This window comes from Mesocricetus auratus, unplaced genomic scaffold (genome assembly GCF_017639785.1).
Source record: "Mesocricetus auratus isolate SY011 unplaced genomic scaffold, BCM_Maur_2.0 Super-Scaffold_100043, whole genome shotgun sequence".
NCBI classification, from domain to species: Eukaryota; Metazoa; Chordata; class Mammalia; order Rodentia; family Cricetidae; genus Mesocricetus; species Mesocricetus auratus.
This window is the reverse complement of record NW_024429220.1, coordinates 352,338-371,697: the sequence shown is the minus strand read 5'-3', so window position 1 is coordinate 371,697 and position 19,360 is coordinate 352,338. Positions and strand designations below refer to the sequence as shown.

The following is a 19,360-nucleotide window of genomic DNA, read 5'->3' as shown; positions in this document are numbered from 1 at the left end:
TGGTTGTGGAGGTAGAGAGGGCAAGATTTCTTCAGGAGTATAGCTCTTAGTAGGTTGACTGTACTCCAGTTGGTCATCCTAAATCCATAAAACAAGGGTATCAAAATTGGATTCAGAGGGATATGCATATTAAAAAATTTGGAGGGACATGACATAAGGGGATAAAAGAAAATTGGAGGTATGGATATAAGCAAAATAAATATGTATATAGCTAGGAAAACAGCATAGGACCAATCTAGATGCCCTGAATGTGTGTGTCAGTTAGGAGGTCTGGGCAATCTATGGGGCCTCTGTCACTGGATCAGTATTAATCCCTAGTATACAAATGGACTTTGGGAGCCCATTCCAATAGAAGGATACTCTCTCAGCCTAGACATATGGAGGAGGGCCAAGCACTGTTACAAATGATATGACAGACTTTGAAAATTCCCCCATGGAAGGCTTCACCCTCCCTGGGGAGGATAGGGTTTAGTGAGGGCAGGGGAGGAGGGGAAGGAGAGGGAACTGGGATTGACATATAAAACAAGCTTTTTTGTAATTTAAACTAAAAAATTCTCAAAGGATAAATTTTGAAATTGTAACATATACAAATACCATGATTGTTTATATGTGTAACTTAAATAACACCTATCCAATCTGTTTACATTTCATTGAGACTGACAAAATTCTTTCATTAATCAATATTCACTTGTTTATCTTAGAACTTAAGGTAAATAAAAGAGTTCCGATACTTGAGTATGATTTAGTAAAAACATCAGCATAATAATAAAGCCATCAATTTGAAATTTTTAGAAATAAAGTGTTTACATAGCTTGTTGACATGTCTGGAAAGAAAATAAACATAAGATCTCATCAGACATGAAGTCAGCCATTCACCATTTCCCACAGGAATGTATTCTTGTTTAAGTTTTCTAAGACTTTTCTAAGCATTCCATGATAAAATTTCTCCCATTAAATGCTTCCCAAATTCCTACAGATTGCTTGCGCCTTCCATATGTCAAGAATGTAAAGAACAACCATAGCAAAAACATCATCATCAAATAAAGACAGAAGCCGTATTGACATCACAAGTGAAGAAGCATAATAATGATTATGTTCTCACTTACTCAAGGCCCATTTGTTTTTACCACATTATAGTTACCTAAAATAAGCTTTCAAGCTCAGAGTAAATGTCCCCAACTTAACATCAAAACTTTCTTTGCTAACCAGCCAAACTCATTTCAAAAGTGTCTCTTCAGTTAGGGAAAGAATAACTTTAATCTTGTCTGCACAGAAAACAATGGATCTTGACACCATATGCCTTCTGGACCCGGCAGCTTTGGCTAACAAAGTTAGCAGTGATTTTGCTTTGTCAAGTGTCATAAACTAACTTTAAATATGGATTCACTAGTCAATTCTGCAAGGTTAAGTAATGTGTACAAATAATGGCCACAAAGCTACCAGGCTGCTTTTGAAGCTCAGGCAGTCAGGTGCCGCGGGTGCCGCTGCAACACGTGCTACCTGGTGCTTATGGCATCACCATGCCCATATTCTCTTCCTTGAACTAGCCTGCATTATATAACCCCCAGTCTTAACAGAAGGCTCATTATTCTCTATGCACCCAAACTTAAATTAAGAATTCATTTGGAGAAAATTTCTGATGTATACAATATGCATCTTTTCTTTTTGTCTTTTGAAATGCTAGGGAAAGGTTAGGTTGGAAAGCAGATAAAATATTTGTATGGAACCAAATCTGAGGGCAGTAAGTAATATATTTTTATTACTTGGCTACAACATTTGTAATGACTATATATGGTTAATTCTTTCTTTTAAGAAACTCATATTAGCATCTACCATGTGATAATATCCTGGAACAGACAGTATCTAATAATCATGGATCTTGTAGCCCACTGATATGGAAAGACGTTTTAATACATAATAAATTTGTAAATGAACCATTAATTTAAAAAATGACATTAATTGCTAAGGACCAAAGAAAAGAGATCAGGATAAGATTACAATATAGAAATTCTGAAGTAGGTCTTATTATTAAATATGGTATTCAGGGTAGACTGCATTAAGATAACATTTAGTCAAGTAATTTTAAAACATAAATTTTTATACATGTATAATATGTATCCCTAAAAACCATATATTTTGCCACCAACCTGATGACCTGAGCCTGGTTTCCAGGACCCACATGTTGGAAGGAAAAGACCAAATTCTGCAAGTTATCCTCTGACCTCATATGTGCTACACCATGCCCCCACGTATTAACAAACAAATAATCAATAAAATGTAAAAAAATTAAACCTTGTAGCCAATATAAGGTCAGATAAGCAAGTCACACCATTTCTGTTTGTGGTTGTAATAGCATTAGCATAAAGCGTGGAGTTGAATCTATGTTCCATTTAACAAAACGTTGGGGGATTTCGTTTATCAAACAAATGTGCATTGCTCACATATCACATATACAGATTTTGGTAGTACCAAAGAAACTAACCCTTACATCCTTGTGGGTTCACAGAAGCAGAGAGTGCACTATTGTCAACTTATGGGAACTGGATATGTTATGAAGAAGCAAGAAACACGGAACGAGAGAAGTAATAGAGATAAATCTGAACGCATGAACAAGATCCAAGAAAGCATTAGGGACATGTAGAGGCATAGAGTAGTAAAAGTAATGACTTCCATAAAGCATTAGGTATAGTCCTCCATGAAGAAATAAGATGAAACAACTTAAGAGACTGGGTATAACATGATAATCAGATCTATAACATGAATGTCTGAGTTTCTAAAGTATTGGACTTTGACTAATGTCGCCAAGATAATAGTAGGAACAGAGGTGCTCATATGCTCGGAAACGGAGGCGACAGCAGAATGAGATCATCTTCAGCAGGAGAGTTGTCAGGCGGTGAAAGACATTGCCTAGCAGTGTGAAGATGAGGAAAGTCACAACACTTTTCAAGAGACACAGGAAAGAAGACGAGCCCAGCTTGGTGCACGGGGAATAGGAAGTGCCAGCCTGGTGCACGGGGATAGGAAGTGCCAGCCTGGTGCACGGGGAATAGGAAGTGCCAGCGCAGCCCGGTAAGGAGTGTTCCCTGAATGGTGCAAGTTATGAAGCAGGAGGCAACGGAAGGAGTTTAATGAATACGAAAATGATGTTTTCAATATTTAATATTCAATGATGCTGTTTCTGCAGTCAGTGTTACTGATACTTATACCAAAAGTGTATGTAGATGATCTTGGCTAGCAGACACACTCAAGAAAAGGTTGGCTTTATTTTCACTCATTCAAAAATGTTCATTAGGGTGCCCATCCCACAATAAGAGATGGACACTTGAGGGAGGGTCTAGGCTCTGCCCTGGATGAAATGACAGACTATGGACACCCCCAGGGAGGGGCCCTCCCTGGAGAAAAGTGTGGGTATTAGGGAAGGGGAGTAGGGGGTGGTGGAAGAGCGTGGGAGGAGGGGAAGGAAAGGGAGAGGGACCTGGGATTGACATGTGAAGCAACCTTGTTTCTAACTTAAATTTTAAAATAAATAAAATAAATTAAAAATGTTTATTAGGGTCATTATGTGTCAGGACAATATACCACAAACAAAGAGTATCACATTGTCTTTCTGAAGATTTTCACAGTGACGTATTAGATATTGTACAAGAGGCCAATAACCAGAAGGGCTAGCTTTGAGTCCAGTTCAGGATTCTGAGCTTTGACCATCATGCCATATTATCTTGGAACTGACACATAGGAACGTAAACTATTCAGTACAACAGTAAAAGATGACAAGGGAACACCAGAGGATGTAGAAGGTAACCTGTGAGATGAACAGAACATAGTCTGATGCTGGGGTTCTTTCCCCTTCTGTCAGACGATACCTGTATACACTGCACTTTGAAAAATGTTGCTGATCTAATCAAGAAGCTCCCCTTCATCTATTTTGTTCCTGTTTAGAAACATGCATGGTTTTACTGCACATGGGGTGATAACTAAAGAAAATCTGTTTTCCCATAATGGCAAACATATCAGAAACATATCTCTGCCTCAGCATCTCCCAATGAGTGTCTTCCAATATGAATTCTGCCAAGTGAAATTTAAAAATGTGATATACTTGGTTAAAAATATATCCTTGCTGCAAGACTACAGATAGCAGTGGGTTACTTATATGTATATAATTCATGTCCCTAAATGGATTAAACTGGAAATATTTTCAAACTTCATTAATCTAGGAGCATATTTTTCACATATCATGAGACTACATGTCTATAAAATACATTTTCCATAAAGATGAAAATTGTGCTAACTGATTCACTAAGCATACTATCTGGTTATACTTGGAGTATTGGTAAACATGTACATTGTATTTGGTTATCACAAAATATTGGCTGTGGGTAACTTTGTGCCTGGTAAATGAGTGAAATTTTGAAATAGAGAAATTTTGTTTAAAAATCACAGTCTCAGAAAATAATCATTTGCTTGTTTTTCATGGCTCAGTTGACACTGCTCCTCCTTTCAGTGTTCTAAGTACATTATATGGAACTCAAAGGTTGTATAATATTTACATAATCAATTTTGCATGAATGTATTTTACAAAGGGTAATATTTTTCTTAGACTCATGCATTATTTTATGTAGATGAAGTAAACAATAAATGTGCGTCAGGTAATCAACATTAGACCAATGTCATACAGATAGAGAAAACAGCCAAAATTATTAACAGGTATTCTTACTGTTTAGCCAGTATGAATGCAAACTGTTCACAGAGTTCTACCTCAGCATTTCCTTGGAGTGTGATTCAGCCAGAGCACTCCTATTTTTAGCACTAAAGAAAAAATGGCATTACTCTGGGGTGATGGAGTAAGTGTGATTTGATGTGTTGAAAACACCTTTCCCCACATAAACTTGTGACAGCAATCTAAAAATAGACGAAAAATGTAAGTTTTTAAAAATAGTTGAAAAATACTCAAATGGTAATACACACACACACACATATGTATATGTATGTGCGTGTGAGTGTGTGTGTGTGTATTCCAGAATTTAAATATAATTCCAGAATTCAAAAAGAACTGTGTGTTTGTTTTACCCAATTCTGGTTTGTTTGTTTATCATTATTTACCATTATTATTATTATTTTGTGACTATTATATTAGTCGTCTGTTAGTAATCTAGTGAGAGAAAGAAAGGTTGTGGATTTGGGTGAGTAGGGAAGTAAGGAGGAGCTGGCGGATCTATGGGAGTTAAAACCATAATTAGAATATATTGTAGGAAAAGATCTGTTTTCAATTTTTAAAAGGAAAGCCTTTATAGTTACCGTTGACCTATGACTTCCATCAACTACTAAGATATTCATATGAGTAGTAGTTTTTTAAAAGGCTAGAATGCCTTAAATGAAACTCCCTTCTTTTTGTGACTCTGTAAATTGGTTAAAATGGCATGTCTTCTCACAGTTTATTACCCCAAAAGATACTTTCTTACATGCTGGAGAGGATGTGGTGAAAAGGTGACACTCTGCTAGAGTGGTACTTATTTGAATATAATATGGTAAGCTACACAAATTTTAATAATTTTGTTTATCGTTTTCATAGTGTAAGGATTTCTAATGAAGATAAAATAAATGCAGAACAGGAAATTTTTAGCACTAAATCAACTACTATCCATCAGCTATGAGCATATCATGTATTATCAATGAGCATAATTTTTCACTATTAACGTTAGAAGCTGAATGAGTCGGTCTAGAGTCAAACCCAAGAATAAGAGTGTTTCTGAAACCCACTCTTGGCTCTCAACTACATGACTGGTGTCAAGCAAAAACAATGTACTTTCATTTTCATCTGTATTCCACCACAATTCTGTATTTAACTTTGTTTGGATAGTAATTTGTAATATTAGACAGAAGTTCACAATAATGTGCTATACACTTTGCAGTGTACACAAACAGTGAAAGACCCTGGCTTCTCATTACCCTGGCAATTTCTCAGGGTTAGGTTTGCAGCCATAAAGGTAGAAATCTGTCTCTACGGTAAAAGGGGAAATATAGCTTGCTACTTACAATAACAGTATGAATTCCACAAATATGGTGTTCCTTCCATTGACTAAAACCTACTCTGTTCATACTATCATTCCAGCTCCAAACTGCACTATTCTCTGGCAGGGCATGCATCAAACACACTTCTCATGCCCTGTTGTACCATGGATAATAGTTTTCATATTCTCTGATGCCGGACCAAGATAGTTTACCAGCTACAAGATGTACAAAGCCAAATTCCAGTCCCAGGAAATACCCTATTGCTAGACTCTTTGGTCAATATTTACATGATACTTAATATATGGACATACCAAAAGTGGTCTTATAAAAAATACTGAAATTGTAAGACACTCTTAAAATGGGAAAACCATGATCAGAAAATATTGTATGAAATAAAACTACCTTCAATAAGATAAAAACTAAAGGACTTAGAAAAATAAATTGATTTAATGGAAGTCTACTATATGACTAAAGTGTCTCCATGAATCAAGAGTGAAAATAAATGAGTTGTTTAGCAAATAATATAGAGCCTAATTATTATTAATGTATTTCTATGAAAGGACTGCTTGAATTTGTTTATAAGAGTGGCCTGTGGTATTCTTTCTAAAAATCTATTGTTTTTTGACATTAGATTTATATTGTGAATATGATTTTTGGCATATGTAACGTGAAATAGTCAGTTTCATTTATTCACATGCATTAATAATAATAATAAATTCTAGTAAGAAAAGAAATATTAGCCAAGACAATTTTATAACAAGTTTAGACTTCCAGATGAATAGCTACTGTTTCAAATGATAATCAAAATTATGGAAGTCTATGGGAAAAAGAACTCACTGTGAGCCATATTTCTGTATTCTCTCTTACAATAATTCATTAGTTTGTTTCTGTATAGTCGAAATGATTAAAACGAAAGCTGTTTTAACAAATTGTCAAATAAGTTATTCTGAATTAAACAAAAAGAGACATGAGTGGTGGAGATGCCACCTGCTTTCATATCTTCCAAGAGAATTTTATATGCTGTGATCCTTATTCATAATTTATTACAAGCAAGATTTCCTTGAGGAACATTCAAAATTTTTACTTATGTGCAAAAATTCTGCTTGTTTAGAATAAGATGATAACCTAAATGCCTAATAAAAGGATAATGCATATAATGAAATATAAATCCACAGAATTGAGTCATATTTGTTCATTTAGATAACACTAAATGAGTTTAATGACAGAGAATGGGTTACATGTTCACTGAGATATGGAGCTACCATACAGACTAGATTATTAAATGCACTGGAAATGAGGATTAGTAGGAAAAAAGGTTTCTTAAATATTGAGCAAAACTCCTCAATTTTAAGTCTGTATTTGAATATTTTAAATAAGTATCATTCAAGAAAAAATCAATTTCATTCTGAACTTGAATAACTTTAACATCTCTAACCACATTATAAACACTGTTGCTATGAAAGTCACACAAGGGATCTCTCTATAACAAAGGTCAGAAATGTCTACCCAGACTGCAAGGTTCCACAATGTGATTCATCTGAAATGGATTATTAGTAGAGTCCTTTGTTAATAACTTCTCCAGGATCACCTAGGTTTTCATTTTTTGTGCATGCTATTACCCATAAACATACTTTTAAACATTTTTAATGCTGCATAAGTCATGTTCATTAAAGTAAATGAAAGATATCATACATTGCTAAACTAATGTCACTCATCTCCACTAGGCCAGCTGTAAGTGATGCAGAATGGAGAAGCCACCTCAGCTTAAAGAGAAAGAACTGAAAGGATCATAGTCTCCCCACTGGTTCTTAATCAGCTCATAAGGCTCATTTGTTGCCTAGTGACAAATATATGCTAGCTATTTCTACACCATTTAGGCCATGCAAAATCATCTTGCCGAGAAAGCAAAATTATGACTCTAAGACTTCAGTCAGCATGAAGAAATATATTTCATGTTGTCTCATTTTCATGGTAAAAAGTTACTTCAGAAAAGTGACAAAAACAACAAAAATAAATACCTACAAAAAGGGTAATTTTGGCATCATTTGCATTTGAACTAAATGGGAATTATTAGAATTCAGTAAGGAAAGCTACTGCCAACCTAGGCTGTTTTTCTCTGTATTTCTCCAGATTCATCAATTGCAGCTCTCTTAGGAAGGTATACTGCACCTTTTAAAACTTTGTCCAATATAAGCCACATCCTGGGTGGACAAAAATTAAACCTAAGAGAACTGTGCTTTGCTAGTAAAGAATAATTGATTACAGCATCATTTCTAAAAACTGGTCAGCACACACACAGTTAGACAGCAAAGCTCAGGCTGGATACTAGATTCATTGTGGGATAATCTAAAGAGGGTCAGGAAGCAACCGTAGAGACAGCTGTTTGAGTAAGGAGTGGGCAGGTGGTATACTGTCTGTAGGCCTCAACACAAAACAGCAGAGGTAAGGCCCTATGCCAACAAAAGGAGCTCTTTACCATGGTCACGGTCAAGAACACTAGTCATTTTTTTCTATGTCAAATCTTCTACTCCCCTGAAACATGGTCTTCTAAACTCAAGGAAATTACTGCAGAGCACAATAATGTGAAAAGTGACAGGTATTTTATATGCTGTTGGGCCATATTTAAAATGGGATCTTACCGAAGCTATCTGAAAACTTTAAACAACTTACACCTACAAGTTACCCAAAATTAAAGTTACACACACACACTGGTTAATTCTGTAATTTATTCAAGTAGTCTCCTTTCTAAACTATTTCCTTCAAGGCAGAATTAAACAACCTGTAGAATAGCAGAGGTTCCCTGGGAAGATTTACTGACTCTGCACTCAAGGGAGTCTGATTTTATTATTCCAAATCTGACAGAGTTTTAATAATTATGATGGGTCAAATGTGGTAATTGCACATTAGTACATAGACAAATAATATGTGTGTGTATATATGTACATACATATGTACATACATATATACATATACATATATACAACACTGTGTGTGTCTTAAGCTATAATCCTTCCCTTGCACTATGTACATGTTTGCATTAAGAAAATATAGAAATTACAGCTTTGTCTTCAGTAGTGCTGTTTGCTTCATAGCTACTTCAATAAATGCATTGTGTTGACACCATATGGCTCCTCATTAGACGGTACAATTTTTTGAACAGCTTAAATGAATGAAGCTGTACTGGGAAAACAAAAAATTATAGTCAGGAAGAATGCTCACACACACACACCGAAATGCTCTTTGAAAACTGAGAAGAAATTAAATTTCATTTTGTGTTTTACGTTTACATTGGAGTTGGTTTTCAGGCAATAAGAACAGTAAGCACTTACAAAGGGCTGAGAAGCAGTATGTATCTTTCTTTAAATATGATTGTTAGCAAGGTTCATAATAGCTGAGAAAACAAACCTACTGAATCCTGAAGGTGCCTTCACATAGTGCTAGCACTGTCATAGCAAACCCCTGTGTTTTCAAAGTGAACAAATAAAACTTTCTATGCTTGTTCTTCAAAACATTAGATAGTCTTCTTCAATGCATCCGTTTACCTGGGGCATGGAAAGGGTTCGAGGGAGGGTACCTGGACATGGGACTGAGGAAGGAAAGGCAAGAGGAGGAAGTAAGGTAATTCTACTTTAGTTAAAATTCACTTTTTTAAAAATGGTGCTAAAGTAATAAGACAAACCTTAAGGATTCTCTGTCTTGTCCAAGCCTCTTCAGCTCTGCCTGATTGATTCACAAGATCAGGCACAGAAAACTGAAAAAGTACTCAAGTGGTTCTGATTTGTAAAAAAGTGAGGGACACATCTATGATCCTGCACAAAAGCCAAGTCCAAACGTGTCAAATAACATAAATCCAGATACACTGAACCTGATAGAAGAGAAAGTGGGAAACAATCTTGAACACATTGACACAGGAGACAACTTCCTGAACAGAACACCTGTAGCACACACACTAAGATAAATACTTAATAAATGGGAAGTCTTGAAACTGCAAAGCTTCTGTAAGGCAAAGGACACCATCAATGGGACCTACAGACTGAGAAAAGATCTTAGCTAACTCCACATGTGACAGAGGGCTGATTTCCAAAATATACAAAGAATTTAAGAAACTGTGCACCAAAATGCCAAATAATCCAATTAAAAATGGGGTACAGATCTAAACAGAGAATTCTCAAAAGAAGGATCTCAAATGTCTAAGAAACACTTAAAAATGTTCAGCATCCTTAGCCATCAGTGAAAGGCAAATTAAAATGACTCTGAGATTCCATCTCACACCAGTCAGAATGGCTAAGATCAAAACCACGACTGTCAGCTCATGCTGAAGGGGTTGTAAAGCAAAGAGAACACTCCTCCATTGCTGGTGGGAGTGCAAACTTGTAGAGCCCCTTTGGAAGTCAACGGGACAGTTTCTCAGAAAACTGGGAACCAATCTACCACAAGGCCCAGTGATACTACTCTTGGGCATATACCTTAATGATGCCCAATTAAGCTACCAGGACAATTGCTCAGCTATGTTCATAGCAGCTTTATTTGTAACACTCAGAACCTAAAAACAACCTAGATGCCCCTCAACTGAGAAATGGATAAAGGAAATGTGATACATTTACACAATGGAATATTATTCAGGTATTAAAAACAACATCATCATGAAATCTGCAGGCAAATGTATGGAACTATAAAAAAAAATCATCCTGAGTGAGGTAACCCAGACCCAGAAAGTCAAACATTGCATGTACTCACCCATTAGTAGACATTAACTGTAAAACCCAGGGCAAGTATGCTACAATCCACAGACCCAAAGAAAATAGTTAACAAGAAGCACTGAATGCAGGGAAGCCTGATCTCCCCAGGAAGGGGAAATAGACTTCATGGGTGGACTGCAGGCAGGTTAGGGTTAGGGTTTCCCACGGCTCCCAGAAATGTACTCTGTCAACAGACAACATCACCAACAGACACAGAGAAAATCATATGTGATCCACTAATCTTACCAGGCAGTGTCCTTAGCTTACACAAAGTTTTTAACAATTTTGTTCATATTGTATATGAATCCAATCAACCAAAGTTCTATTTGAAAATGTACTAAAGACCATAGCATGGTAGCACATGCCCAACCTCTCAGGACCTCAGACTTTGAAGCAAAGACCATGAGTTCCATGCCATCCTGGGCTTCAAAGAAAGATCCTAAATCCAAAGTAAGGTAAAATAAAATTTGAAAATAAACTATATTAAAGATAGAAGACATATTATAGAAAATAAGAACTATGTATTACAAGTTTTATGTAGACTTCCTGTATGAAAACTAAAGAGCCTTCCAAGCTTGGGTCTTTAATTGATAAAAGACTAGGGTTACTATCAGTTTAATTTTCTAGCACAGTCTATCTCTTACTTTTAGTGTAAGTAATAACCCATAAAAGCACAAAGAACAAGAACTCTTAATAATGTGTGGATGAAATAATTTAACCTCCGCTGAGATATCAATATTCATTTCTTTTTCAGTAGAAACATTTTTAGTGCTCAGAAATTGGGGTCCCAAATATTCAGAATACACTGATATATATTCTCATTCATTTGTAATATAGGTGTTGCTTACCTCAGCCAAGTGGGGTGTTGGGTTAAATCCACACAGATTGCACACTTGACTCTTGCACTCTGTGCAGGTGTTGAAGTTGGGAGGTTCCTGAGAGCCTATGTTAAGTTCAGTTTTGCAAAGTGGACAGGTCGGCTCGGGTTTGGTAGTCTTATCCGGCTTGTGGGTGAGCAAAGTCTTTTCAGATTCAGGCTTGCTGACCTTACCGGGTTGGGGCTTCTTGTCTTTCTCTATCCTCTTCACTGCTGGAGCTTGCTCCGGCTTGGACTCTGAGCTTTCAGTTACTGGGGCTTTTCCTTCCTTCTTCACAGGCATAGCCTTGGCAGGTGCTGGTAGGAGCTGACCGGTGGACTTGGGTGGTCCCTGAGCAGCAGGAGTCTGTGATGGCATAGGGGCTGGCTTCGTTGGGGCCACTGGCCCAGTCTGTGGATGAGGCCCGGGCTGGCCTGCTGTGGAAATTAAGTTTGATGCTTGGCTAAAGATGGATGCTCCAAACCCAAACAGTTTCCCAGTCACAGTTTCTTGAGGAGTTGTGGGTTGTGATTTGGGGGCATCGGTGATACTACCCAGATTCAAACTGAAACGCCTTGATTGCTCCTGAGGCTTTAGGGACTGCTGAGATGGAGGTACAGCTTGGCCAGTGGTAGGTCTTGGGCCAGAGGGTGTTGGTGACCCTTTTGGCACTGGCTTGGCATCTGGTTTGGGACTTATCTTGGTTTGTGTTTTCTTGGGCTCTTCCTTCTTGGGAGTTGGGTCAACTTGTTTTGGATCCTTGCTCTCGGAACTGGGTCCAGGATGTGAAATAATTTTTGAGTCTGATGCAGGCCTAGGCATGGCTTTAGAGTCAAATGGGGTGATTTTTTCACCTGTTGGTGGGAAACTTTGGGAGGGCTTGGCAGAGTCTGTTTTTAAAGGAGGGGCCACCTGTACTTGTGCCCGTGGCAGCGCTTGAGAGCTCGGAACATCAGGTTTTGTTGTCGCTGATACTGAGGACTGAACATCTGCACGCGGCTCTGCCATCTTGGGCTGCTTTGGTTTAACATCTGGAACAGGGGCCTTGGCTTGTTCTGGTAGGGGTGCTGAAGGCTCCTTGGGAGGGGCTGGTTCGGGTAAGGCCTCTGCCACTGAAGGCTTTGGGGCTGTAGCTGTGGCAGGTCCATGAAGGGTTGGCTGCTTCACCAGTGGCGGTGGCCTTTTCGACTCAGGTGCTTTGGGGCTGTCCTGTTTGGGTGGGGGCTCCTTCTTTGGGGATGCTGGCTGCGATGGTGCAGGTGGCTTGCTGGCTGCCGCTGCAGGAGGCGCTGAGGCGGCCTTAGGACCGGGCTGGGGTGAGGGTGGGATTGGAGCCAGATCACCTCCTAGAGCTCTCTGCATCTGACAGTTTAAGCAGAGCCATTCTTTGATCTGGAAATAACATATAACCATTATCACTAAGATGACACTGCAAAAGCACGAAAGTTTAAAAGCATGCCTGCCGCCACCTTTAATTCATTATTCCATGAATTAAACACAGTCATTATTTCAATCAAACACGCAAAATTTCACTTTATCGGAGGTAATGAAACTCAGAGACTAAAGCATGGTGTATTGCAGGGAAAATAACCAGGAAAACAACATGATTTTATTCTGCCTCCAATGTTAATTTTGTCATTCCTCACCCGTGATTTGCTCAAATAGGGCAGTTCCAGAAATAAACAGTAATACATAATAAAAACATGAATTTTAACTTATTAGATTCCATTTATATATGATGATAAGCATTTGCCTGCTGTTGGCTCATGACCAGGTTTTAGCTATACAACCCAGAGTCGACTGATCAAATTATGAAGCACTGCTGATTTCTTCAGTTAGAGGAGCATCACTTCTACATCAAATCAACATATTCACACATGGGGAAATAAAAATTAACCAAGCCAAGTTAGAAAGAGTCTTCTAGGGGCAACTCTCTAATTATCATAAATAGCATGATTTAGCAAAGAAAATACTGACTTCTTCAAGATAAGTGTTTCAGATAGTAGATAATGCATATGAGTGTGTTTGAACTGTAGAAGGGGGAGAGAGAGCAAGAGGAATGTACACATAGGTGAGAGAGATACATGTATGTATACATGTGCACAATTACACCCATGTTTCATATGTCATTGATTATGAACAAGTGTGAAACTTAACAAAACAAATTATGATGGCGGAAAGAAGTGTGCAGACCACAGACAATGGAAAATGTCAGGTAGTACAAAAAAACTAAATGTTGCCTTCATAAGCAATACATTCTTTATTTTCAAGCAATTTTCTTCTGGAATAAAATTTAAGACATATAAAGCTACTTTTTCTTCATTGCTTTTGTTTCTTTTTGAGACAAGGTACTGCTATGTAATCTACCTGCCTCAGTCTCCTGAGTACTGGGATTATGGATGTGTTCAAATGAAATTGTTTCATCCCATGACTCTATATAAAAAAGATTTTGCAATCTCATTAACAGCAAGCATGTGACTGGAGAACTCTAAGATGTCATATATCCATTTTAGATATTAAACTAAAAATTAGAAATATTCATGGCAAGTAGTTATGCATTCCTTAAGTTTTTTTCAATATAAGTGTCAGGCACCTCTGTATTCATTAAATTTTTACCTTTAACTTTCATTCTTTGAAACATTGTCTCAGGTAGGCCAAACCTGCCTGGAACTCACTATCCTGCTGGGGAGCCCCTTGAATCACCTGCCTGGAACTCACTATCCTGCTGGGGGGCCCTTGAACCACCTGCCTGGAGCTCACTATCCTGCTGGGGAGCCCCTTGACCCACCTGCCTGGAGCTCACTATCCTGCTGGGGGGCCCCTTGAAGCACCTGCCTGGAGCTCACTATCCTGCTGGGGAGCCCTTGAACCTCTGCTTTGCTTGCCTCCATGTTTGCAGGGCCAGGAGCAGGTGCAGGAGTGCAAACCCAGGGCTTCCTGCCTGCTAGGTAAGCTCTCTGCAAACACCTACATCTGCAGCTGCATCTGCATTCTGCAGCTTTTCCATGTGTTTGAAGCATTTCAAAGAGTAAATAACTTTTGTACAAACAATGCTTGAAATCATAGAGTAAGCAAATAATTGCTGATTCTGGAAATGCTTTGGTGAAATTCATCTGAGGTATAAAGCAACTTTTACTCCATTCCAACCTCTTCTTGATGAAGAAAGAGCTCTGTGTAGGAGCAGGTCCCCACTACCCATTAGAAGTGTCCTATTATTTTCTTTTTCTCATGTATCTCACGTAATTAACTTTCACATAAGCAAACAAAATAAGAACATATAATTAGATCCCTAAGTCTTTATATGTATAGTGTATCTGATTTTTCTACTTTCCTACAAAATATCTGTTAAGTTTATGGTGTGTATCAAAGTTAAGAAATGCAAATGACAAGTTTCTAGGGCTAATTCTTATGACCACCACTCCTTTTATTACTTTGAACAGTTGTTATAGCCAACATAGATATAAAGTGCAATCACAATTCATTCCTTTGCTCAACTGTTCATTGAGCACTTTGGATACTGCACATGCCTTTGCAGGAAAGAGTCAAAGTCCCCCATCTACTGGGAGCCACAATACAGTAAAAAGTCAAAAACTGTATTAAAGCTTAATGTAACATTAAGAGTTTTAGAAATACAAAAGAAGTATCTGAAGATTTATGCTGATCCACTTCTTTCTTGCTAGTTTCTATCTCAGGTTTGTGCCTGTAAAATATTTTGAGGAGACAAACTTGAACTTATGAGTAAAACTACAAATTCTCCATGCCTATCTTTAGTCCCTGAGTGCATCTTTGGCCACTTTAATATTAATATAATACCACAACATATACAATGTCTATTGTACATAAACTCATGAAATTCCTTTTATAATACTTAGACACAGAAAGGGGGTAAGGAAAAGGAGATAAGACACGTGTCTGGGCATCCATTCATAGACCATGCTCTTCTCTTCACACACCCTTTTCTTAAGCACACTTTGCTGTCCTATCTTTTATCCATTTAATGCTATTTTTATTTTCATAAACAGTGCATGAGACATCTCATCCATCTATATTCTGATTAACTGCAAGAATAAGAGTTCAGATAATTATCTATAGTATGACAATACAAACAGCTTTTTTATCCTTTTAGGGTGTTTTTAGGAAAAGCCTCCTTTTAATTTAATTCCACTAGCCATATCTGATGACTATCTAAATGAGTCTTATGTCACTACTTAACAATCTTCACACATGCACACATGCACACATGTACACACACACACAGCACACACACACACACACAAACACTGGCTTGTGCCATAATACGATGAACAAACCGTAAAGATCACAACCAGTCTCAGCATTCACATAACCAACAAGAAGATTGTGACATTGATGCTAGTTAGGTTTTCACGAGGTACATGAGCACAATGCAACTACCCTCTGTCACCCAAGTTATGAAATTTTGTTGTCATATTTTATTATAGTTATTATACAATTATCCTCTGAATAGGTCTGGATTTGGATGTAAAAGATAATTCCCATTTATTCTTTTACTTTTCCAAAGTCACTCTCTCTCTCTCTCTCTCTCTCAGTGGCTCTCACATCTCAAATTATACTTCCACAATAGCAATATTTAAAATGAGCAAGAGAAGTGGTTAACTACAACTTTTACTATCAAAATATGCAGTTGAGGTTCTTATGTTATTATTTACATAGTTACTCTATAGCAAGATCCTTGTCCAAACTTCCCAAAGAATTTAAGCAACAAGTAGAAAGGACTTTCTTATGCTTCTCTTGACTCCAAAGTGTCTTTGACCTTCTCAGCATCATGAACGCAAAACTGTTTAGGCCATACAAATTTTAGTATTTAAAAGTATGTAACTGTGCTTACTGCAGTGCAGTGGATCACCACTGTTAACACAATTAGCTCAGAGACTTTAATACTTATTTTCTGATTCCACACATTTCTTACTAGAACCCTTATCAATCCTGAACATAGTCCTTCCCATATATATTCAAACTGGAAAGTATATATTGTAATTCCATATCACAAATATTTCTTGTTCCTGGAAATAGTAACTTCCCTTTTCAAGGTTAACATTGTCTCTAATGCTGTGTGAGCAGGGGTACCTGATGTACCACCATCACCAACCTGAGCACTTGCTGCCAGTCACACTGCTGGTCATGTCTCTTTAACAACTGCCCCTTCATTCCTTACTTCTGTATCTTCATTCTGTGACAGCCATGAGTGAGGACCTTGGAAAATGTTAGCTGCCACTAGACACCAAAGGCTAAAAATATTAGCCCAGGGCCTGAAGTTGTTGTTCAATGAGATCTCAGAAACTCCCAAACATTACAGGTTATTTACAGTGCCATTGTTCATTCTCAGAACTAAGAAATATGCTGAAGATGACAGAATATTGAGCTATCATGTTGGTACTGATCTAGCAACCTCATCCCTATGTGCTATGCACACTACTGAATGAAAAAGTAATTGTCAGTCTTACCTAGCTGAGATCCCTGTGAGCTACAATAATAACTAGCCTGGAAAGATATGCCCATGGTACAATAGTGGCATGAATATCATGGGAGCAACCAAGCACTTTCTGAGTGGATTCATATTCTCTTCCACAAGACGCAACCTGGCATCATTATCAGGGCCATGAGCCTAGGGGTAGACAGGTCATAGACCTTGGGGAATACCTACTGCTACCACACTGAGAAACAGTATTAAACAGACTTCTATTAACTTAAAGTTATACCCACAGATCAACACATCTCTCCACCTTTATCTGAGAAGCTCCAGTTTGCAACAGATGGGGATTAATCTGGAAATCTACCACTGGCAAAAGTACAGAAAAAAAGAAACGGTGCAATGCCTATTCATAAATGGAACATCTTCATCACAAACTCTTCCCCAAGGCTCAGATGATCATTGAAGAAGCAGGACAGAAGGATAACAAGAGCTAGAAGCCCATGGATGACAATGAAAAGGAGTCTTCTGGGCACCATAGGGCACTTCTTCATATGAACTCCATGTGGTTGTGACCACACACACAAGACCTTTTAAAATTTAAGACAGAGTAAAACACAATATGGAGAGGGTAGATAGTCACAAAATCTCACTACTAGCTCCTGGCTATTGACATTTGATAGCTGCCAGAAAAGGGGGAGCCAGTTTTCCTTAACTGTAGTCCCTTGTAAGTCAAGCATATTCCAGTGAAAGGCCACACAATAAAGAATACATGGACATCAAAAATCAGACATAGACAAAAATGATGTACTGGCTGGTCACCAGAGGAAGGAGCCTCAGTTGAAATAATTCCTCGATGAAATTAATCTGCAAGGCATTTTCTCGTGTAGTGATAAAAGTGGGAGGGCCCAGCTCAAAGTGGGTGGTGCCAAACCTGGGCTGCTGGTCCTGGGTTCTGTAAGAAGGCCAACTGAGCAAGCCATGGGAAGCAAGCCAGTAAGCGCTCTCCTCCATGGTCTCTGCATCAGCTCCTGCCTCCGGGATTCTGACTTCTTTGAGTTCCTGCCCTGACTTACTTCAGTGATGAACAGCAGTGCTGAAGTGTGAGCTGAATAAACCCTTTCCTCCCCAACTTGTTTTTTGCTCACGGTGTTTTACCACAGCAATATAAACCCTGACTAAGAAAAACAACAACAACAAAGTGGTGGAGAGGAAAGGGGAATGGACCTGAGAAGAGTTGGGGACAGTGAAATTAAAAATATGCGTAGTATGAAATTCCCAAAGAACTGACTTCTTAAAAGGAACATATTAACTCTTATTACTTCTTCCTACTTTCACAGAGATGACATAACCAACTTTCTAGTTCCCCTGTCACTAGCAGTACCCCTCCCTAACAGTATATTTTAATCATCTACATCCATTTGATAAAATGAAAAGGAAAACAAACTAATGAGTAGTGGTACTATGGGAGCTTTCAACTGCCATGCACTTGAAGTACTTTTACTTCCAATATGTTAATGTTGAAAAGAAAGCATATAACATGATTAAATAAAGCCCAAGCTGAACTGTCCTAAAATTTGAGATTATACAAGACAAATAACAACATAGTCATTTTTTTACATTCCTGACAGGCTAATTTATATAAAATCCATAAATAAAATTCAAGATATAGAAACATTTATTTAATGAACTAGCCTAACTCAATTAGCCCTCTGGAGTGGGAAGTTAAAAGAAAAGCATAATAGTGTCCATTCATTTAGTCTCCTGAGTTAATATGCTGTGTAAATGCAGAGATCAGAACGTGTTTTGGGCCATTCTTGGGCCGCTGTTTAGATGAGTCAGCACTGAGTCCCCCAGCAGCCTTCACATTTCCTGAGGCCTTGCCATCAAATCTGGGAAATACAGAACTGCAATCACACTAGCTAAGGCACTAGGAGATAATCAATGTCTTATTTAGATTATTCAAAAGGTTTAATTGTGACTGTAACATATAGAATTTTAATTAATTGATGCCACTTTAAAAGTTGTACCCAAACTACTGATTGCCAGAAAAATTACATTATGAGTTTCAATTTCAAGCCCACAGTAATAAAGATAGTCAACTTGATAAAGTAGTTAATAATATCAAGAGTAAATTTTTAGAGACCCATAAGGAAATGTCATTCCTACTTAGAGGTATTACTTTTTAATAATTTTTTCAGAATACAAAGTTGCTAATTCTTTGAGAATTTCAAACATGTTGCTTCTCTTCAAAATTGAACAAAAACCTCTCAAAATAACAATGGTTAAAAAATACTTTCACTGAA

At 37.7% G+C, this 19,360-nt stretch overlaps 1 protein-coding gene across 1 annotated transcript in view; it reads right to left on the bottom strand.

The window, feature by feature from the left end:
* The window catches only part of Pclo (piccolo presynaptic cytomatrix protein), a 348,891-nt gene that overhangs the window by 310,378 nt on the left and 19,153 nt on the right, over positions 1-19,360 (bottom strand). Inside the window, 1 exon segment of the mRNA XM_040735211.1 lies at positions 11,597-12,997. Coding sequence (XP_040591145.1) covers positions 11,597-12,997 — 1,401 coding nt within the window.